Raw genomic sequence first — 23,946 nt, 5'->3', positions numbered from 1 at the left:
GGAGAATGCACGAAACATTAATTAAAGGATAAATCTAGCGATGTTCCGCTTCTAGATCAGTCACGAAATTCCGCGCTATATTATCAACGAAGCACCGCACATGCGAGCAGAATTTTGCACGTTCTTTAGAATTCCACTTTCAGAGAACACAAGTATAAATGCAGACACACTTAGCTGGATGCAGGGAGAGAATAACTATAGAAGAGCTTTTTATTTGCAATGATAGCACAGACAGGAGCAGCGCACTGCACTTTCATTTTTAGAATGTTAAATTTCATTGAACACAGACAAGCATTAAATGCAGACACACTAAGTCGGAAGCAAGGAGGGAGTGGCTACTTGAAGGCGAGCTTTTTTATTTGCAATGACAATATTTCTCTGTTCTCTAGCCGACGGTTCACATCTCTCGCCTAGAAGTGGATGGTTGTCACTATGACAAAATGCAGCACTTGGCATGTAAAGTGGCCATATGCTCTGCACATCCAAGCCGAACAAGGTTTTGCAATTCAAGCTCGTCTAGCAGCTCCCAAGAAACGTCCCTTTCAAAAACGGGACCTTCCTTCAAAGAAATCGGGATTGCTTTGTTTACAATGTTGGTAAACTCTAGCATCTTTTTGGTGGAATGCTTTAAGCACCCTTGCTTGAAGCTTTTTTATACTGTAAGATAAGCGTCACTGCCAACAACTGGCACAGGACAGCTGATATCTTCCATGCTGATATCTGCTGGCTGCTCCAAATCAGGCGGCGGTGACCATGGCGTAGACGCGAAGGGCCACGCTGGTCGGGCAAACAGCGTGGCGAGCGCCACCGGACGGAAGGAAACGGAAAGGCGACAATCCGCGCACCGCAGCTTTCAAACTGAAAGGGATCTAAAAACGTTGCTGGCAGCGCTACAGCACGCTGTCGCGTTCCACTCCTAAAGGCGAAGCTTAAGCGCCATTCATTAGCAGTAAATTAGTGCCGAGTGATGAATCAGTAATTAGACATTAATTAGTAATTTGTCATTACTTCGTCATCAGTTATGTGGGACGTCATCCAGTGGTGACGTCACCAGTGTCACATGGGCAAAGTGGTGCGGAAAACGCTTTCGCCTCTACGCACTTTAGACAGCCAAAGTGCCCCCTGAATTTTTGGCGAGCTAAAGCACGAAACATTCAAACGAGCCAAGCGACATGTCAGCTGTTGATAAAGGTCACGCATTGGCTCTCTCGATCCCAGATGCCTCCTGTAGATGGCGTTGCAATGCAGTTTTCCGTTACTCCGGCTCTCGCCGCGTTGCATATATGCAACTTTTTTCCCCCGATAGTACATTCCAAATATTTTGTTAGGAAACAGTGACCTATCCACCACTGTCGCTTACAGCACCCTTACGGCTGGCTGTATATGAGGCCATGTTAACCATTAGATGGTGTGAGCTACATGTACTCGTTTTAGTTGTGGTGTATCGTAATATATGGTGGCCTTTTTTCCCTTTGAAAAAGCCTTGATTGAAGTTGTGGCGGATCACGATTAGTGGATTACGTTACTTGCACGGTTACGTTGCCATTTTAGTAAAACGTGCATGTATTTTGTTTAAAAGTTTAATTGAGGATGCAAAAATGTTATTGCAAAGCTCATTTGTAACGTTGCACAAACGATGAAAAAAAAGGACATTACAAAGACCAAGCTAATAACGTCGGACTGAAACAAAAAAAGTAACATTCTTGTGACTTTTCGGGGCTACCTGGGTGCCCGCTAACTTTTGGAAGGAATGTGAGATTCCAATTCCAGTAGAACAGAAACCTGGGCGAGTTGGTGAAGGTTCAACATTATGTACAGCGCGAAAAACTAAGACAGGGGAAGAAACACGCAAACAAACAAGCGCTGACTATCAACTGAAAATTTTATTTGGAAACTCGTGGTTATAAAGGCTTCAACCAGCACGCGCAGGCGCACAAAGCCTGAAACAACAAAACAACAAAAACAGCAAAACCGAAACAGCAAACCAAACCACACGTGTGCATTAGCCTCATTGCACTGCCGCAGTACTATCAAGATATTCCAGTTCTACCTGGTGTAACGCCACCGAAGGTTTTGCAACGCATGGAATGCGCGATGGGGCGATCAGATACGCCTCTACTATTTCCCGGCACTTCTGATCCCTGTGCCTGAAGACAACGTCAGCACGCCCCAAGTCAGGAGTACACACGCTGTCATTTTCCTTACTGCAGTCACGGCAGTGCAGAGCGAGATTAGAAGAAGCGGCAGACGTCCCCAGCGACCTCTCGTGTTCTCTCAGGCGGACGTTGAGGCACCTTCCAGTCTGCCCATAATAAATTTTCCCACATGATACGGGTATTCTGTACACAACGCCCATGTTGCACGGCACGTATGTTTGTTTGTTTGCGTGTTCCTTCCCCTGTCTTAGTTTTTCGCGCTGTCCAGTTCCAGTTTGCGCGAAAATGGATCTGGGCACAAAGGTGCAACGTCTGCCAGCAATCGCCTCATTTCTTTTGCTCACACGACAGCACATGAGTTCGAACGCTCTTCCTTATGCCATACCCCATAAACGTGTCAACTCACTCCGGGATCCCCCCCCCCCCCCCCCTCCCCATCCCCAGCCCCGCCTAATGGTAAGCCGCACTGTACAGCTCGGATCTGGATGACTTTCTAAAGCTGGCAGACGTGGTCCGGCTGGTGGCAGCCGCTGCAGAAGTCCTGGACTTAACGCCCCTCCCAGACGGGAAAATCATTTATTGGAAAAAAAAAGGAATTATACATCATCGTCATCTGCTTGCATTTCTGCAAGCGTAGCCCTGAGCGACAGGCTGTACTAATTAAGCTATCGGCTTAGGTTGCCGCTAACTCCTCATGGAGGCTTTTGTCCCTAATGGTACGCATTTTGTTGATGCAGAAAGAAACGGCCGTAGTCCAGTGTCAAAACAAAATTTTTCTGCTTTTACTTTGTTTGAATTAAAAAAAAAATGCAAATCAGATCAAACTGGGATAAATGAAATGATAATAACCTTGTGTTTCTTTGTTTCCTAAGCAGTTTTCCCGCACATGCATGATTATTTCAATTCCTCTCGAAGTTCGATGAAGGCGTAGGAATAAATCTGGTTCTTCATTACTGAGTAGGCGTTTCCTTTTAAAGTGAGGATTTATCTTGGACCCCACATATTAATGACCTATTAACAGATCTCTCTCGCGCTGTGGGCTGTATGAGCCGTATAGCTCCACTTATCCCTCTTTGGCTGAAAAAAACTCTATACTACACTTTATTTTACTCACGTCTACTCTATGAAATATTAGTGTGGGGCACTACGACGAAAGGAAATTATGATAGGTTGCTCGTGCTGCAAAAACGCGTTCTACGTCTCTTTGAAAATTATAAAGGCAGAATAAGTGACTTACCAACCCAGCCACTATTCTTAAGACGCGATATGTTACCGGCCAATAAAGTATATTACTGTAAACTGAATTCAATTAATCCACAAAGAAAAGCTTTACATTACACTTTCAAGTAGGTCGCCACATTACAGCTTCCGAACTCATACACATACAACTAAAAGAATTAGAACTTATTCTGGTAAACAGGATATTTATTATCAAGTAATAAAGATACTTAACCGCCATGGACGCTACATTGATTTTACGCTAGCATTTAAGTCATTCAAATCAACTTATAAAGAATTTTTACAGATCACTGAAGATAATTTATACATATAGGTACCCGTAAGGAATATGCAAACCTTTGGTTTTTGTTAATTCTCACAAGCCCCACAAGCCACCGGTGGGGCTTGTGAGACCCATGTTGCTCTTCTCGAGCAGCCTCTCGCACAGCCGCCGGAGCACTCCTCCGAACTTACCCGAGCTTACCTAAGTAACCTTGAGTATTTACTGCCTTAATAAGTTTGAGTAGTTTGGTTTTTGTAAATTTTCCCCGGTTTTCTGTCAGGGTCATCCATCACAAACGCTAATTCATGTCTTCACTAAAATGTGTCGTCGCGAAGCCTAAGTTTTTTGTGTTGCTTCACCGCGGAAGTTTGTTTAATCTATAACCATCATTCTGTGTTTATATGTATTTTATATTCTCTTGTCATTATGTATACCGTTTAAACAGGAGGAAAACCTGTTATATGTATTGAAGCTGCCCACTGCTAATTTCAGACGGGAGACGAGGCCTTGTCAGGCTCCATGCCTTTTGCCTTGTCTTCCACTTTCAGTTGAAAGAAAATAAAATGTTTCTCTCTCTCTCTCAAAGTGTTTGCGCTTGCGCAACTAACACGGCTCGCAGCGAATACCCGCTCTTGTGTCCACGCGATGGCGCCCGGGGGTCTGAAAGAGCAGGAAACTGTGCAGAGAGGACTAAATGCGGCGAGGGAGGGCAGCATTCAAGAAGAGTGCTTCCAAGGGACGACGAGCCCGCCACCTTGCGTGGATCGAAGAAGGCGACGTTCGAAGCGCAGATCCGACGGATTTTATTTCGCTTCACCGTATATCCACCATTTCATATTGTACAGCTCCTCTTGTCGGTCACGTGGTGCTCTAAATGGCTCAAAGGCTTTATCTCAGCACGGAGACGAAGTGAGCAAACAAGAGCTTACCACGGCCTTTTGCGATGTCTGTAAGCTGTCTTCTTTTTTCGTGAACGTCATGCGTTAACGTTTTTGTGAGGGATCAGCTAAAGGTGTCGACACAAGGGCCGTCAATTCCTCAATACTTTTGAACTGTTGTATGCAGAAGAACTGGTCGATCTGCTAGAGCTCATGGGACAAACCTCGACTATGGTGGCGCTAGTTGAGGTCCTTCGATTTTATCTCTGGCTGAGTAGGCGCGGAATGAGAAGAGCAAGCTGCGTTCTCACTTCTCGCGTCCCAAAATGGCGTAAGACAACGCATTTCCCGCTTCTCCAAAACCGCTGTTTGTGAGATATTTCTAACCAAACGGCTGCAGCACGGAAATAACGCTCATCGAAAAAAATAACGAGAGGTCATAAAACGCAATCGTGCAAAATGGCGTCTTCAAGTCGCCTGCCCGACGTAAACCTGAGGCAACTTGCCTGCAAACGTTCGATTCGATGGAATGTTGCAAGCGAGTTACGTGATTGCCCTCGGTATGCTCCCCCCCCCCCTTTGCAAGGAAAAAAAAGTGTTATTACTTTTATATTTCTGCAGGCTAATTGTCAGCTGTTCATAGGCTGATGTAGCTGTAAAGGGAATGTAAAGAGAAAAAAAGTGTAATTAAAAGGTGACCAATGACATTAGTCAAGACTTATGTAAAAATTCTGGAACATATCTATAGCGGCTGCACAGCCACCATAGTCATCTATAAAGTGATAAAATCTATACAAGGAAGGATGTCAGACAGGGAGACATGATCTCTCCAATGCTATTCACCGCCTGTTTATGGAAAGCATTCAGAGACCTGGAGTGGGAACAGTAGGGGGTGAGAGTTAATGAGGAATACCTTAGTAATCTGCGATTCGCTGATGTCATTGCCTTGCTAAGTAACTTAGAGGACGAAATTAAACGCATGACCAATAGCTTAGACAGGGAAAACAGAATGGTAGGTCTAAAAAGAAAAAGAGAAATGACAGGTGATCGGTGGGCCGATGTGACGAAAATGCGTAGCATTAGACTTTCATTCCCCTTTGTATGACACATCACACATTTCTTTACATCCACCTTTGTTTATACACTTACACTCCTTTGTACTTTTTTACGCTTCCTTGCACACTTGTTGCTCTGTTCCATATCTGGTCTCCATATTCATCGACACTTGGCGCTGATGGTGGCCCCAACACAACCTCCTCAACGGAAAAGGGCCATCCGACGCGCGCGCAGCTCTGCTATGTCCACTCCTCTTCTAAGCGGACATTCCTATTCACCCTCCACCTTCCACAATAGCCACCCGCCGGGTTGTTCCAGTGCTAGCCACCCTCAGTTTGCGCATTCCTCTGCTTGCGTCAGAACTTTCTCCAACCACACTCTCTGGGTTCTTCCCGTGGCAGCCACCTTTCGGCCTCTCTTTCCTCTCCCTTCAGGTGGAGAGGGTTTTTTCAGTCTCGACACTTTGCCGCCTGCCAAGTGTGCCAGGCGGTTCTCGGAGACTTCGGAGAACACCGGACGCCGGACAGTTTTTTTCTGACTTGGGGGTTATAATGCTACCGCAATAAAACTAATGCGCAGAAAACTACAGTTATGTTGAATAGTATCGAGAGGGAACTGTAGCAGCTTACGACAGGTAGCCAGGCGCTGGCAGTGGTACGGGCATGCATCTACTTAGGGCGGATAGTTAGTGACCGCAGATCCGCACCACGAGAGTGAAATGACTAGGCGAATAAGAATGGGATGGCGCGCATTTGTCAGGCACACGAAAACGCTTTCATGGGAGTAAAAAGGGAGCAAGCTGTCCTCAGAAAACTCTCTTTCATAAAAGGGAGTGCGCCAGAGGTGAGGCTACTCCCTTTTCACTCCCGTCTGTTTGGCGTACACTTTCAGATCATGAATGGGTGTTTACAAACACCCCTCAGTAGTAAAATATACAACAGCTGTATCCTACTGGTACTCCCCTATAAGGCAGAAACGTGGAGGCTAACAAAGAGGGTTCAGCTTATGCTAAGGACAACGCAGACAGCTATGGAAAGATAGATGACAGGTTAACCTTAAAGGTGCACTGAAGAGGAATCTGAACTTGTCTTTTTGCCGCGGGAACTCGATCTACACGTTCCGAGCTTTCTTAGAAACTGCGATTTACTGCCCTGTGTGGCCGATTTCCCCAATTAAATCGAATTAACGTCCGGCTCCCGCCTATTTTTTTTAATTCTGCCTCGTACGGTGGGCGGAGTCGACCAACGCGTGAAGCGCCTTTCACCCAGTCCCGCGGCGGCTTGCCGCTCTGCCATCGGCGGAGTAATACGTAGTAGTCCGTAGTAGAAAATAGTCCGCGCGTATTTTTATTTCTTCGGGCTTATTTTGCAGCTATATTATCTGCGAATGAAACTATTTATTCATGTAAACCTAAAATAAACTAAATAAAGCGAAAGCAAAGCCTCCACGGGACTTGGTTAAAGGCGCTCCACGCGTTGGTCGACTCCGCCCACCGTACGAGGCAGAATAAAAAAAAAAGGCGGGAGCCGGACGTTAATTCGTTTTAATTGGGGAAATCGGCCACACAGGGCAATAAGTCACTGTTTCTAAGAATGCTAGGAACGTGTAGATCGAGTTCCCGCGGCAAAAAGACATGTTCAGAATCCTCTTCAGTGCACCTTTAAGAGAGAGGAAGAGATCAGGGTGGGTGAGGGAACAAACGCGAGTTAATGACATCCTAACCGAAATGAAGAGGGAGAAATTGGTATGGGAGTGCATGCAATGCGACGGCAAGATAACCGATGCTCGTTAAGGGTAACGGAATGGATTCGAAGATAAGGCAAGCGTAGCAGGGGCGGCAGAAAGTTAGGCAGGCGGATGAGATTTGCTCTTTTTGCGGGGATGAGGTGGTCGCAACCGACACAGGACCGGCTTTTGTCTTGAGGTGGGCGTAGACATTCTGCTGCATGATTATGCCCAGCACAGCGCGAACACAAAGTGGAGTCCCATCGCCCCGTCAAGATTATGAAGAAAGATGCAAGCTTGAATTAGGGTATGTACCGAAACTTCGAAGAAAAAGCACATGAATGATCCGAAGACTCTGGAAAGACATTGACTGCGAAAATTTTCAGCATTTCGCATCACTCACAGCCATCGAATTAAGTATGGGCGAATAGTCTTTCCGCTGCGCCCCCTCGGGGCGACAAGTGCGGCAAAAGGCCTTCGCGGGGTGACCGAGACCATAGCTTGCATCAGTACGCCCGTACCATGCACAGCCAGTGTGAGTGTTTTCCTTTTCTTTTCTTCCTCACAATACAAAAAGGAAAGATGCACTATGTGTGGCAACATCCCCTAATGCCAGCCACCGAGCCACGCCCCTACTTAGGCCTAAATAGCACCGAGCACCACCCACTCTTTATTTCCTTTTGCTCCGCACAGCGCGATGCGCCAACTGTGGCTCGTCCGCGGCCTTCCGGCCCAGCAAGGATTAAAAGAGCCGAGTAAACGAGGGGCGTAATGAATGGATCGGCCTTCTCCCGGTGACAGCGCTGTCGGACGCAGCGGCGTGCAACCGGTGAGGAATACACGCGCGAGCAGCGCGGGACAGAACGCGACACGAGTTGCAGTCGTCGGTGCCACGTCGGGCACACTGAGCCACACGTTGTGTAGGCATTGCGGTCACGATCGCCCTCGGTCTGCGTGGCTGGGTGGCATTGCGCCGGCTGACAGCCTCGGAGGCGCGGTCGGGGCGTACTTCGCGCAGCTGTGCATAGCCGCGAGCGCCCACGGACGCTCTAGCTGGTGCTGCCGCAACTGCCGCGAATTGATGCGCGTGCCCCTCAGTGAGAAGGTGATGACTCGCTTCTGTTGCCTGCCGTCCAACAGGGCCCGCTGTCCCTCCTTGTCGACTACAGTGACTGAATTGGGCTTTTGAGGTGAATAAAGGCGAACATGTTCTTGGAGTGCATTTTGTTCGGGTGTTCGCAAAAGTTTTATTTACAACAGCCGTGTGAATTAGACCCATTACTAGGACAGCATCTTCACAGGCTGTGCTGTAATCGGAACTCGTAAAACATATAGTTTTAGTGCGCATGTGATGGCTTATAGCTGCGCGTGAAAATAGTAACTGGAATTTATTTTACGAAGCGAAAAATACTTGTACCATGGGCCATTTCATATGTTCTAGATGCACACCACACTACAGGCTCCTTTTTCTTTCGCCTTGATTTTTTTTTTTTTTTTGAGGGGGTGCTTGACAATACTATATTTCCTGTCAGGGATGCATGTCTATTCAGTCCGTCCCACGTTGTTTCTTCTGCAAACGCCGCATGCCACATGCGAACCTGTGCAAGAGCTTTCTGACATCTAATTTGTCAACATGCGGTACGATTTTTCTCTTGTGCCCATGCGTCAATTCGGTACATCAAACCCCACGATTACCGCGGAGCTGGTCATCGTCACCAATAACCTTTGCAAGGCACAACTTGACGACACCTCGCTCCATTCCCTCCCTTTAACTTGAGTACGGTTGTAGAAGTACTATGAGACTTTATTCAGGTGCAACACTTAGGCGCCTAAGACGTCGATGGTATGCTGCACGACCAGGCTCTGTTCGTCTTCATCTTCAGCTCCAGGCCAGTCCAGCCAGGTCCCGACAGTGTGGGAGGGGGTGGGAAAGAAACCCGATGGCAGGGCAACCGGGCAGGAGAATAAACACAGGGAGGAGTTGGCATAAAAGGGGCAGGGCAGTAGGAACATAGATCGCGACGGAATTTGTACAGGCAGAGCCATGTAGGTGTGTCAAGTCTGTTGGGATGTATCTGTTGAACGATGAGGGCCTCCCGCACAAGCCGCGTTTACATGAAGTCGACTCAAGGTCACTTTTTGTGGGGAAGTGCAAAAAATTGGCTGTGGCTTAGCTTGGTTAAGCCTGGTAATTGCGAAGCAATATGTGGTTCTGCTGCCGTTCTTCTCGTTCTTCTTCTGTCTCCGTAGCTCGCGGATGCTTTCTCTTTGCAACCTGCCGAAGCGTATAGGCTGGAGGCGGCATCTCATGGGCTTGACGAGAAGAGCGCAGTCAGGCCGCGGCCGTGGCTATGCGCCGCGCAAGGCAACGGCGTGAGATGGGGCCCCGTTTTTAAGCAGATGATATGTCGTCACATAGCACGCAGCGCCCCTGGTGAGAGGAGCGGTAGTCAGGCCGTGGCTATGCGCCGCGCAAGGCGACGGCGTGAGATGGGGCCCCGTCTTTACACAGATGGTATGACGTCACATAGCGCGCAGCGCCCCTGGTGAGAGGAGCGGGAGTTAGGCCATGGCTATGCGCCGCGCAAGGCGACGACGTGAGATGGGGCCCCGTTTTTACACAGATGGTATGACGTCACGCAGCGAGGTCACGCGAAAGGTCGAGCGTGGCTATGCGGCCGCGGCACGGCGCGGGCTGAGGTGGTAGCGAAAGTAGTATTGCTTTGCAATAAAAACATCAAGGAAGATAGTGGAGGACGAGTCACGCCTGTCCTTCTCAAAACCTGCCCTTTCCCTCAAAAAGTGGACTGGAGTCGACCTCTGTCGCATACATGGAAACGCGGCTATAGAACGTCTAGGATGAGAGTCAGGGTAGAGTTTAGCATCAAGGCAGAGAGCGTTGCAATACTTTTTGATGGTGGTTCAAAGGGATACTCTCGACACGCCATCGGAAGGCTTGGAGATCAACGGTGCCCGGATAAGAGTTTCACGGGCGAGCTGGTCAGCCAGCTCATTGCCGTCAATCTTCGAGTGCGCAGGGATCCGCCGGAGGAAGACGGGGCAAGGCTGCAGCGAGGCAAGTGCGGCCTCGAGTTCCGTGTACAGATGTGGTGGGAGTGTTTTTGATTGAATGGCATGAATGGCTGCCTGGGAGTCAGTGTAGATGGTATTGCTAGGCACATGTGGGAGCGAACGAAAATTTTGAGTGGCGTGAATAATGGAGAGGACCTCGAGCGAGAGTTTGTCCGGCGGTTGTATAGAACGGGCCGCTAGTGCACGGCAATGGTAAAGTTGGTATTTGAAGCAAGAAAGTTTTGCAAGTACTGCGCACTGTTCTTACGGTCGCTACATTTTGTGTGCACGAAATCCACAGGATAAGTGGCACACGCAGGAATTGTAGAAAATGGACGCGCTAATCGCCAGTCATGCTTGTACGGTTCGGTCAAAGTTGAACGACTTGAATTTTCTCGCGCAACTGAAAACAATACGTTCTTGTTATCGGGAAGCTTCGTCCGGATTGTGTTCCCTGAAAGTTCTCGAGCCAAGTGGCGTGCGATGACTCAGCTGTTTCTGAAAGGTAGGTGATGCAGTTATTCTTTTTCTCTTCGTTACAAGGCGCAGGCGTAACGACTGCTAACATAACCAGAATAACAACTCCGGTACTTTACACAGTCACCACCTGCTTTACGTCCTTGCAGGATGTGTTGCACTTTAAATACTGTTTCATATTTATTGTCGACCACCACCAATTCCAGAATTTTTACTTGAGGAACAGCGGCAGTGTGCACTTCGAGACCACCTCAAACAAATACTGAGGAAGACTGCATAGAATTTCTGTTGTTTAGTAAAATTCGATGGTTTGTCTCCTTGTGGCTCCACTGGTGTTCTTTCGGCAACTAAAGACGTGGTTACTGTTGAAAAATTTGAAGTTAGGGTTGCAGTTATTTTTTCCCTTCACTCATACGAGACCTGTGATGTTCATGATGACGTTCAATGCGTCGAGGACTCCGAGGTCGCCGTTGAAAAATGACTGCTAGGGTCGCCTAGCCTCAGAGATTCACGCACACGCACACACACAAAATTGCCTTCGCCACCATCTCATTAATACTTTGTGAAAACGATGTGTGCCGGCATGACCGGCTTTTCATTTTTGTTTTTGTCTTTTATAGCTCATAACAACTTCGTTTTCAGTGAAAACAGCCTCCTTGCCATTAAAACGCGGTAACCAGTTGGTATAGGCCAAGTTGGATTTGTCCTCATAGACCCGAAGCGGCGAAGTTCATTGTAGAATACAACTTAGAAAAAAAAAAAAAAACAGCAGTTGGCAACAACAGTCTATGGCACACAGGGTTCAAGTATTATACCGCTAGCCAATCTCAGTTCAAGCCTTGAAAACGGAGGAACAGCTTCGGGCGGCCATGAATATGGACGGAGCTTCACTGCAGACTTCACTTGTATCCGACTGTACAAGTAACATTTTTGCAACTGTATTGTCTTGGGCAGTATGAGGATACTGTAATATGTCCAATAGTGTTGGAAAGCGTATAGCATGACATTTTGCAGCAAATATAAATTACACTTTTTGTGCGACTGGCGAATGAATACACTGAATAGCAAATAGTCTCCGTTGTTCTTTTATATAGGTCTGTACACAGGAGTACACAGTAGAAACGTTCTGCACTACTGAGGTAATAACTACAGTCCTCACAAAGTGGAGCATTCCGATTTTAACGAGATTCCTGCTCCTGTAAAGACAAGTCGTCCACCGTTGTTTCGGAACACCGTCGTAGCATTCGGAAAAGGTTAAGTGTTTTCAATTGAATACGAACAACGACATGAACGCAAGACCCCTTTTGCACCCCTCGTTCATTTCATACAAACTTTTCGTCAAACTGTGCGTGCAGAAGAAGATAACACTTGTCGTGCGATATACGTATGCAGTGAACATTCTGTAGACCCCGTCGAGTGCCCTGTGCATTAAAAAGCGAGCACACATTCGACATATTGCAGCAAGTCTCTTGAGTCATTCGCCCCATCTCTCCGGTTGCGAGGCTTGACCGTAAACTTTACACACACACAAGAGAAGATATACGAAACGTATAGCATGTAGTTTCGCCACAGTGTACAACACTGATGTAGCGTTTAACGCTTTTGCACTGTTCGCGCAACAAAGTGATCTTTTCTTTTTTTTAATCACTCTTTCCCGGCGTGGAAACTGTAGCAAATTTAACTGCAGGGTGTTGGCTTAAAACGAAAAAAAGTCACCCAGCGCCTACGAAGAGTGCGTATGTAGCTCGGATTAAAGCTTATTTACGGACATATCTCCATTCTTCTGGGATACTGCTATTTCTGTAAGGGTTAGAACCCGCGTGAACTGTATTCGCATCCAATTTTAATTAATTAGCTAGAAACTGAAACGATTTTTTTCTATTTAGAAAGCAGAACAGCTTCGTCTGTATAGTTGAAGTGATGAAACACAAATAAAGTGGTTCGTTAGGAAGTCCAAGCACCATTCGTATTTGGCAGAGACATTGCACGTGCCCTCCAAAAAAAAAAAAGGAAAAAAAAAGAAACGTGAACTGCCGCTCCATCCAGGAGCCCGTCAGGCGTAGAATTAGTTCTCTGCCTCCGCTCATGTAACGAGGCGTGTTGAACTGTTCAACTCTTTCCCTTTGTCATTCCCCGTACTGTTCCAGATGTGCCGTGCTAGAGACTGTACAGCATGTCTTAGTGGCGTGCCCAGCATATGCACGAGAAAGACTCATGCTAGTATCTCTTTTGCATTCTTCGAAGACCAGGCCCCTCTCGGAGGATTTGACCCTCGGCGCTTGGCCAGATAGCTCAAAAACTCTACAAGCAACGCGAGCGTTCTCACGCTTTTTAAGCGATACGGGCCTTGACTCGCGTTTGTAATGTTAGCAAGTGTGCCTTGTCTTTTTTCATCTCCCTCCTTCCATCATCTGCCATCGTGACCCTTTTTTTCTCCTCTTTTCGTTCGCCACTGGAGAGTACCAGGCCAGATATTCATTTTTCAGGCCAACCTCTCTGCCTTTCCCATCAATAAACCCTCTCTCTCTCTTGTCATGAATGCAATCTAGTGCTGCGCAGTCATTAGGGAGTACAAGCAGCGTCTTGAGAAGAAGTTGGTAGAGATGTGCAAAGTACCAATTAGCTGTCTGCAGGACTAAGGCTTCTTCTGAGTTTCACAAGGTGATGCTTTCGAATCCATTAGGGCTACTCTAAACTCAGAGCTAGAGTGCTAATCTCAACTTGGTTGAAAGCTGAGAAAATCATATTCCCCTCCTTTACTCGTCTTTATCCCTCTTGCTCTTACGACATTGAAAGCGAAAAACTTCTGTCGCATAACGTTGCTTCTTCTCAAGAACCTCAAAAATCATGAAATGGAGATCATGAAGGTCTCACAGGGACCTATAGCTTGTACTTTGGCTTATAATTTTACCGGGTCTACAAGAGAATGCGCCTTTAGTTCTCCAGTGACCGATAGAACGTTCGCAGTGCATGATAAAACGAAACAAAAAAAGAAACGGCGGTTGAGCACGACGCGATGGCGCAAGCCTCGCAACCGGGTACACAGAGGCAGCATGCGAGCGACAGGGCATGCTTCAGTGTCCGTTCTGGATGAAGCACTTGGACTGGAGCAGCTCGGAGATGACGTCCTGCTCGCTGAGGGCGCTCACGTCTCCGAATTCGAGCTCGTTGCAGGCGATCTTGCGCAGTATCCGGCGCATCACCTTGCCCGACCGCGTCTTGGGCAGCCGCTCGACGCAGTGCACGTACTCCGGGTCCGCGAACGCGCCGATCTTCGAGCGCACTGCAAATCGGAAGAAAAGGACGCGGTTAGAGCAGTGCTGTTTTCATGGACACGACTTTCAGACATAATTTTGTTTAAGGCATAGACGCAGTTTCTGCCCCCGCAGATGGGGGCCGCCACGAAGACGACGCGTTTTTGCAGAGACAGCTGTTAAGGGCACGCTTCTCAGTTTTGCGGTGTTGGCGTCGTTGGCGTAACACCGCGCCACGCTGATTGGTGGTCAGCATGCAATCACGTTCTGCACGACGTCAGTGCAACGCGCCATGCCGGTTCGTTAGCATGCAATGTGTCCCGCGTGACGGTACTGCAATGCACCAGGGCAACGCCGCATGTTGAGTGGTGTGATCACAGTGAAGTCATGAACACAGTTACGTGAACTAACGAAGAAGAAAAATAATTATGACTCATCGATCTCATTTTTACCGCCTTCAGCAGCTGTCTTTGAATCTCGCGGTATTCAGTTGTAATCATCCCGCCAGTTTTTTTTTCTGTAACTTGAGTTTTCCACACCTTCGGTGACGCTGCGAGCAGCAGTCGCTGCTGATTCGTTTCATGAAGCCCATGTAAGAGTGGCGCGTTTCTGTGATGTCGCTGTCAAGAGCCCTCACCCAAAGTGTCAGTATCTTCTACCTTCTCCTTCACTGCCGCTACACCATTGTCGCTGTAACCACCACCACCATCATCATCGCCATCATCAGTCTGGGTACGTGCTCTGCAGCTTCTGCAGTTCACCCTGTCCTATGGCAGCTGCAGCCACCCCTATTCCAGCACACTTGCTCATCCCACCACCCTATAGACTCTACTCCCTTTTTACTCCTTTTCTGTTAGAGTATACCTTGCACCACCAGCCGCCCTTCGTTGCACCTCTCCTCTATTGGAATCCACTCGGTTACACTAACTGACCATCGGCATCTATTTAGAGCAAATATACATATTAAACATACGATTAACATGTCCGTCCATGTCAACTTCTCCTTCTTGATTGAAAACCAAAAACCTGAGGAGACTTAACGTTCTCTTGGACCACGTGTCTCCTATCGTGCACAGTGAGGGCTCCCGAAATGAGCGGCGATCAATGTCACAATCACTCTTGAAGTTTCTAGAGAACACTGGTCTTGTAACAGTGGTAGAGACACAATAATTTAAATCAGTGACACAGGCTGATCAATTGCCGACATTCCACTGTAAGGATAATTCCGACTGTACATTCACACCACCACCACCACCATCACTTTTTGATTTCAACTTCAACGATTTCAACGAGGCCATTAACTTGTGCGTGTTTCCGAATCCACGTTCCCCTTTCCTTAACTCTCACGTACCGTTATCATTTTCGTCTCTCTGACTGATTGCGCTCTTCTTAATAAAACTTTTAACCGTTTTGTTAGTCTCTAGTGTTTAGTCCCACAGGTGAGCATGGCATACTGGCGGACTGAACACTGCCAAACCCTTGTTTTGTAACCAACAGTGTGACGAGGCGAGGGCGAATGCTTCTGTGTACATCGTACACGGGAACCCACGCTATCGAATCGGGGACCTCACCCTAGTTAAAATGGAGGGCACGGAGGATAACAGCGCATCTGAAATAATTCCATCTTTAAATGGACCCATAAGATAATAATATACTGCTTTATTTTTCTCTTATGGCTTTTCTACTCTATAAGCCGGGTGCGTTCCTCGTCAGGCAATTAAGGGGCTCCGAAAGCGGATTGCGGATCAAATTTTGGTTCCATGACTCGATGACGCACTTCATGACTCCACCGCGAAGCAGACAAAGACTCAGGTTACAAAGGAAACAAGTTTCCGAACTTCACTCTGATTTTTCATCAAAGTTGAGTTAACAACGTGGCTCGAACGAGGAGAGTAAGGAAAAACGGGGGCGTAAAACGAGGGCGTAAAAAGCGGCTCGAATTCCGTCCAACCGCGCTGCGTTCTTTTTAAAAGGAGTTGCGAAACGCGAGAGATTTGCGCTTGCGTCAGCCGTGGCAGAGGTTTCACCGACTCTTCACTGCAGTGCGTGGGAGCAGCGCAGTAGACACCTGAGCTCCCGAAAGTCGGGAAGATATTGCTCTGTGAAACAATGTTCGCAGTTACCGGGGTGCGCCCCTTATGTCTTTGCTCACATTATGGCACAAGCGCGCAGATGGTGCTTAGGAGGGAGCGAGAACTTCACTTTCGGGGATCAATGATTTATTTTGAGATGCCTCGGTTTCTCTTATCTTTTTGTTAGACTGTTAGGTTTTTAGTAGTTGTTAATGGAACAGAGACTGCCTCAAAAGAAAGGATTTGCGCACTAAAAAAGATCAAGGAAGCCAAGATGCAGGTGAGCTACAAATGTCGACTTGACGCGATGAAATGCTGCGTTGTGAAGAAGCACGCCTCACTCCGCTGTTCAATTTCGTATTTTCGTGTTCGAGTTTAATCACGTTTCTCGTCTGAACGTTTTTTTTTAAACATCAAATATAAACTAAACTTAATTCCTCACTTGTGAAAGCACGACAGGTTTGGTTCTAAAGCGCTCTGGTACTGTCAGTAATGCGTCCACCGCTCTGGCTCAGGCTAAGCGATTATATGATGCTGCGCACAGTGCCGCTCGTTCGCTACCTATCAGTGCCAGCAGCGTTTTATTATAGCACTGTAAGTATAAACTGGGTGACAGGGGTCTGTGTATGCCCATGTGCCTGTGTGCAGTGTTTCTGAATATTACCGTATCGCGAGGTTTCTACACGGTCCTTTTGTTTCAATTCTGAAGTGCTATGTCTCATTTGTTTCTGTAAGGTTTAGGTGTTCAATAAACTTCTCTTTGTGTAAGTATAAACTACCAGTTTTAAAGAGTTTAAAAACGTATAAAAATCTTTCGCGGAGGCGAAACGCAAGATTGTCCCTCCATGTAACTGTCAGTTTGGTGCACGCTGTGCACTCCAAACACGAACACACCTATATGGGAGTAAAAAGGGAATAAGTTGTCCTCTAAGGCGCTTCCTTTCATAAAAGAGAGGGCTCTAGAGGACAGCTTGCACCCTTTTTACTCCTTTCGCTTTTGTATGTATATAGCGTAGTGCGTTCCAAGTCGACACACCGCGTAGTCTAAGCCCATTGCGTTCTACATTCGTTAAACACGCCGTTTCACATTGAAAAATGCCTTTGGTGAGGCATTTTCTATTCTCTACACTCTGCGCGACTGACGACGCCATCCTTGATGTCACTGTAGGAACTCCGATGGCCGAGCTTTGGGAATTGCTCAATGCAATTGAAGCCATCTGATTTGCTCGACTTGATCGTGCTAGCTTAGCTAGAGACCTGCGATAACTACACGCACATAGTTCATTGATCACCAGTGGCGTACACCGCTGGCTTTCTGCGCTTAGCGCTTAATAAGCGAATGAATGTTTTGAGTCATGACCAAAATGGGCCCATTTGCACCTGCTACACCACATTGAACAAAATACGGCGATGATTAGTATTCATTGGACTGTTCCTTCAACCCCGTAATTTTAAGAAATCTTAATGAGCATTCTTAAAAAGAAATAATTGATAAATCAGTGTGGATGACATAAACGTCATTTGGCACTCTCGGGTGTAAAATAGGAGTGTGATGAACTCTCCCAGAACACGAGCTGGCTCATACGTACCACTTTGCTTGAGCCGCGTCTTGAGGTCCTCAGAGAAATGTTTGCCCTGCAGAAGAACGAAAAGAAAAAAAAAGAAAAAAAATGCATCATCAGAGGGATCAGCCTACATAAGAAAACAGCAAGCTATCTATGTAGCTTTTCTTCATGCAGGCTTCACCGATGTAATTTCGACATGCACGGCGCGGCGAAACATTTATATATACGCAGAAATGAGGTATCTGAAGTTGTTTAATCGCTGAACAAAAATTGCCCTTTAGGGTTATAGGTTTTCCCAATGCATTGGTTTTGCCGTTCGCTCAGCGTCACTGGTGTGTAACTCAATTTAGCGCCAGTTTGCAATTGGTGACATGATTGATTGTTCAGACTAACAAAAATTTTAGGGCAGATTACACTCTCGAGTAAGACTGATAACATAGCGATGCTGTTTGAGCTTGGTTCGAGTAAGTTAATCGTGATTATACCCGTCATTTCTATCTGTTGTCGTCTATAGTACCCCCCCCCCCCCCCCCATGATCAACGAACGCTCAGTTATCAGTACGTACAAGTGTTTATTTCAGTACCACCCACGGACGCCTAACGCCCCCTGTCGGAGCGAACAACAACTGATGCCATAATTGTCGTCCGCTCCGACAGGGGGCGTTAGGTGTCCGTGAGTGATCTCATTACTGTGAACTACGGCGTGCTGTGAACGCAGCTACCGCTGCGCACGACTAACGGAACAACCACCGGCTTAAACAGCATCGCTGTTAAAACAACAAAATAACGCGATAGATAAGCACGTGGCGGTCTTTACCAGCTAATCTTCTCATAGGAATAATACCCTACTCTGCGGATGCAGTGAATTTCGCATTTGCGGCGTGCATTTGAATAACTTAAGCTTTCACAGTGCGACTCTTGTTGCCTGTTAAGCTATCATGGAGATCTGCGAACGTGTAAGAACTTTGAGATGGATGCCTTTTTAAAAGTATCGAAGCCAACACATTAGCTACTGAAACTCATATTGCAAACGAAAGTGTGGGGAGGGGGGGGGGTGGAGGAGATATAAGTTACTGCACTCCGTCAGACGGCATCGCGAATGTAAGTAAGCCAGCGAATTGGGGGATAAAAACTACCCAACGCATATTGCACAGGTGAACGCTGTCGGGAATGCGTTCGCTTTTTTCATCACACATTACCGTAGATATTAAAATCATTAATAGTTTTAATACTGACAAAGCCCGTGTTTGAACTTGAGATGTGCTGTGAAGCAGAACGAGCACACTTAGCTGAAAGGACGTAAAGCAAACTGGGGCTACATAGAGGAATGTTGCCAGTGCGGATAATCTAACGGACTTTCGATAGTATAACTTGTGCAGTGTGGGGCTTGAGTGTGTGTAAGTAGCGTGATGAGTGCGGTGGGTACTGACGTTCTTGAGGACGACGTAGCAGTAGAGGCACTGTCCCTTGACCTTGTGCGGCCGGGGCACGGCGGCCGCCTCCGCGAGGTCGTGGACGGCGAGCAGCGCGGCCTCCACCTGCGCCGTCGAGATGAGGTGGCCCGACACATTGAGCATGTCGTCCACGCGGCCCGTGATCCAGTAGTAGCCGTCCTCGTCGCGCCGGGCACCTGTTCGGAGGTGAGAAGACGTGGGAGATCAGCAGAACTTAAAGGGGCCCAGAAACACAATCTTAGTTGACTATTTTGCCTGTTGATCGCACACAGTGATTTACAATGGTGCTATTAGCGTCGGTAATACCGCGTACATTCAGTTTTTTAATATTTTAATGTCCTCCCAAAAACAAATTCATGGCTCTGATGGTGTCCCCACACAGTGGCGGGTTTTAGCAGCGGATATGACGTCACCTGGCGTGAGCTTGATGATTGGACAAACAGTAAATATACTGCAAATTGTGTGAAATAAATGGAGACACATTTTGTCACCTGTCTGCGTTTTATATTAGATCAACAAAAACAACTGATTTGTCTTAGATAAAAGCCCTGCAAAGCAAGTAAAATAAAAATACACCACCAGGTGCTCTGGCATGGAAACGACGCTGCCAGTCTCAGCAAAGACGAGTTACAGAAAGCAGGCAACCATGGAGTGCAAACTTCCGCGACGTGCTCTGGCAGGCTGTTTTGATTGGTTGCGCCAGGTGCCGTCATTGGGAGAGCGAAATAGGAGTGGGAAGCCCCGCCAAAATCGAGTTGAGGGCAGCGTTTTGTTTGCTTGTATTTTGAAATTTCTTCACTGAATAACTCTCGTTCATCTGCATCGATTCCTGTAATTCTTTTTAAGTCAGCATCTGTGTGACATAAAGAATCCACCTGAAGTATAGCCGGTATCCCCCCAAGCAGTGTTTCGCAGCCCCTTTAATGCTCAGCTGGTTGCTCCGTAGCCTGCTTTCAAAAATCGAAATTGAGAAAACATTTAAGATAAGGTTTGGTGTTACGTTGTTTACCGTCCCAAAGCGACTCAGCCTATGGGGGATGCCGTAGTGGGAGCTTTGGATAATTTAGACCACCTAGGGTTCTTTAATGTGCACTGGCATCGCACAGCACACGGGCCTCTAGAATTTCGCCTCCGTCGAAATGCGACCCCCAAGGCTGGGATCGAACCCGCGTCTTTCGGGTCAGCAATGAGCACCATAACCACCGAGCCATCTCGGCGGCTACACGAAAGATAAACACCGAGGACTAGGCAGACTGGACAAACGCAAAAATCCCAGAAACTTTCAGAAAGTTGAAAATTCGCACTTTTCCCGTCCGGTTCGTTACCTGTGCTCGTCTTTTATGTTCATACCATTTATTTTCTGACAAGACATGAGAAAGACGGGCTGTACTGCGTAGTGTTCAACTTGCCTCAATGCTAGTGACGAAATGTCGCAACTCGACACTCGAGGGATTTTTCAAAAAGGTCGAACGGCATGGATATTTCATTCGAATACAGGACCCCGTAACGGCTTTATTTTTGTGTCGCTAAGGAAAATTCCACTCAGGCCGTGAAAAAGCAGCACGAAAAGCAGGTCAGCAGTAAAGCAGCTAAACGGGACATGTCCTGGCCAACACTGTGCTTAGTTGCAAGTTTGTTGATAGGCATGTAGGATTAAGTGCAGAGCGTGATGGAGAGGCTGGAAGCAAATTCCTTTTTCGCTGTACCTCTTGGTCACGCAAACGTATGGGGAAAATATGACGTTGCCTTTATTTAGTTTTTTTTTGTTCGCCAACTAAAATGAAGCTTTATTCGTAAGCTATGCTACACGGATATGTCCTGGGAGGAAGGCTATGGCTTGAAGGTCTCACAGGAGCTAGGAACGTTGGGAAGGAAGGCTAGTCTGGAAATTATGTCGATTTTCAAGAAAACCAGCCAACAGAGTAAACAAGCGGGATGAGTCCGCTCTTGTTTTGCATGTTATTGTTGATGTCACTTGGATCATAAATTGTTTCAAACAGAATGTAACCAGCAACGAAAACGGGAACATAAGAAGAGGAAGTACACAGTATAGCGCTGTACTAGCAACTAAAGTTTTATTGAAAGATGGCCTACCCAGGCAACCAAACAACGCATACTTATCAGGCGCCGAAAACACACACATGGAACGTAACATAAAACACGCTCAACGTTCAACCAATGTGGACAAAAAATCCGTTTCTTTCATTCCTACACGCGCACACCAACTTTACTAGCTTTATTCATTATTCGTAAGCGACGGAGACGGTGCACTGACGCACGTGTCACTTCCTTGCTGCCTAATGTAAAAGGCATCCATGTCCCTCTTTCATCGCTGTTTTATTTTCCTTTTCCTACAGTAGAAATCTTGTCGATAGCCGGAGCCGGATTCGGAAGCCAGAGGTCAGTAGGATCTGACACTTTTTTCAGACAATTATTATGTTAGCGTCTGTGACAACAGCTCCAACCCGTGCCAGAAGCAGGATTCCGTTTTAGCGTATCCTGCTTAAATAGCCAGAGCTCTTAACCGCGTCGCTGCTCAGCGCACTGTGGAGGCGGCCAGCCGTGCACCTACCGTCGCCGGTGAAGTAGTATCCGGGGAACTTGGTGAAGTAGCTCTTCTGGAAGCGGTCATGGTCTTTGTACAGGGTGCGCATCATGCCGGGCCACGGCTTCTTGATCACCTGAAAATGAGGACGCGTAAATACGCCGATTAGAACGCTACGCATGTCCTGTCACGTACGAGTGAAGAACCGTCCTCGAAGCAGCGTACGTAAGAGGGAGATGCGACTGCGGGTTGAGTATGGCTGTTTTGGCTGAGAAACGTTTAGTTCAACAACGCTGCGCGTGCATTTGTCTCTACTTCTTGAATTAGTTAAGAGCGTTAGCTCTTACTCGGCACGTTTCGAGATTTAGTGGGGTCTGCTACCACCCTGAGATCACAGCGCCAACTGCGGCAGCAACTATAAAACAGTACATCTCGCATTGAGACTTGTAGCGCCATCTACAATAGCATAGCAGAAACAACCACCTGCCACGGGCCAATCATATGGGGAATTAAACGTACAAATTCGTATTTCCATTGGTGTACCGCCCTTTAATCTCATTCATATCAATTCTAGAAAACCAAACAGCTAATGCTCGTTGCTTCAACGACTTCCAGACGGTGGCGGCCTTTTTTCTAAGCTGGCATCATCTGTGATGTCATGCTTTCCTGTTGCTTCAAAGGCAAAAAGTCAAGCTCCTTAAGCAACCAACAACGCTGCGTTCTTGAAAAAAAAATTGAAAATAAAATGAATCAAAGAGAGAAAACCAGGATAAGGGGTGATATATTTGTCGATGCTAGAAGCGTGTCCCACCAGGCATCGGGTCCAGGCGCACCGCCGCAGTGCCGAAGGAGGAAGGAAACGTGGGCCGGAGACGGGGAGTAGGGGAAGTGAAGGAAAAACTGTATTCACATATTTACATTATTTACATAGAGCGGGACTGAGAATGGCTCTCAGTGGAAGGGCAACGTCTTCGTCAACCGTAGTCGACTGGAGCTAGCAGGCTTCTCTCGGCCACACTCACGGCCGAGTTAAATATCGTTCGGTTTCCCCAGATCCCTGGCGGGGGAATAATGGTCGACGAGCACTGTCCAATCCGATGGACCGAAGGGGACGTTCTTGTCACCACCCACGGCTGGGCAGGTGCGAGCTTTTCCACTCTAACGCAGCTGGGTCGATGAGAGGGGGAGAATGCTGACTCAACCAGCCCAGCGGGAAAGGAACCTCCCGAAGTCTTCCAGCAGGGGAATGAACTTGCCTCCCCGCCGATTGCCCAGAACGCGAGTCGGGGACACAGAATTCTTCAATTATCCGCCAGCGTGACGGCGCCGCCAGGTCGCCTCCGCATTCACGGTGGTTGCTCGGACAATAGCTCCTGGGCCTCGCCTGCCTTCGTCGCGGCTGCACTCCGTTCAAGGAATTTCGCTGGGGTTTTGGCTGACAATGGCCTTTGACATCCCTGCCACACTAATCCGCTGAGGCTCGGAGGGGCATTCCAAGCTTCTCACTTCCCATGGTCGTCGCGAGGTTGTCGACCTTGGCGATTGTTCACGGTAGCGGCTTGATCGGGCCCACGTGGTCCGAAGTGGACACAGGTGTGACGGGAACACACAAAGAGAACCGTCATTTTTCATTTCTTGACTTGGTCAGTGACCCAATTTTCCTTTGTGAATAAATAACACAAAGGGAGTTAAAGGGGGGGGGGGGGGGTAGAAACACAACAGCACGTCCGCCGCCCGAAGAGGTCTCGTAGTGGTTGCAGCCAACGCTGCTGCGCGCAGAGACCTGGAGTTGTGTCCGTTCGGCCTTTGGTCACAGCTGGGCCCAAAGGTTCTTCTTGCTTCGTTGACAGCTGTAACGAGCTCAACCAGCAAAGTCCAAAGCCCAACAAGCAGAAAGCGCCAAACCGACTTCAAGAACTGCCAAGCTGTTTTCGGTCAACAAAACCTCTTTAGAGAAAATGAGCTGTAGCGTGAAATTTACGTCCTCCTCCGAAAGTTGACATGTTTGACCAAACCAGAATACACAGAGCTTGTTTAGCCAAAAGGGAGGAAAATTTCCTAAAATTTTGGGGGGTGCCGTAGCACGGTGTATGTCACAGAAAGCCACCGCCCGTGAGAGCACAAAGGGAAGGTGGAGCTGCTGAACACACATACAAAACAGACAAAATGATTCCCGCTAAAGCAAAAAACA

General features: G+C 47.5%; 1 protein-coding gene across 1 annotated transcript in view; it reads right to left on the bottom strand.

The window, feature by feature from the left end:
- Positions 1-11,934: 11,934 nt before the first annotated feature.
- The window catches only part of LOC149342801 (acetyl-coenzyme A synthetase-like), a 66,270-nt gene continuing 54,258 nt past the window's right edge, over positions 11,935-23,946 (bottom strand). Inside the window, exons 13-16 of the mRNA XM_089545266.1 lie at positions 21,783-21,891; positions 19,187-19,386; positions 17,781-17,826; positions 11,935-14,148 (exon numbers count right to left, since the gene is read on the bottom strand). Coding sequence (XP_089401392.1) covers positions 13,940-14,148; positions 17,781-17,826; positions 19,187-19,386; positions 21,783-21,891 — 564 coding nt within the window. The 3' untranslated portion in view covers positions 11,935-13,939. The remainder of the gene's footprint in view (positions 14,149-17,780; positions 17,827-19,186; positions 19,387-21,782; positions 21,892-23,946) is intronic.

This window comes from Amblyomma mixtum, chromosome 5 (assembly GCF_055824585.1).
Source record: "Amblyomma mixtum isolate Tamu chromosome 5, ASM5582458v1, whole genome shotgun sequence".
Taxonomy (NCBI): Eukaryota; Metazoa; Arthropoda; class Arachnida; order Ixodida; family Ixodidae; genus Amblyomma; species Amblyomma mixtum.
This window is presented reverse-complemented; position numbering and strand designations above follow the sequence as displayed.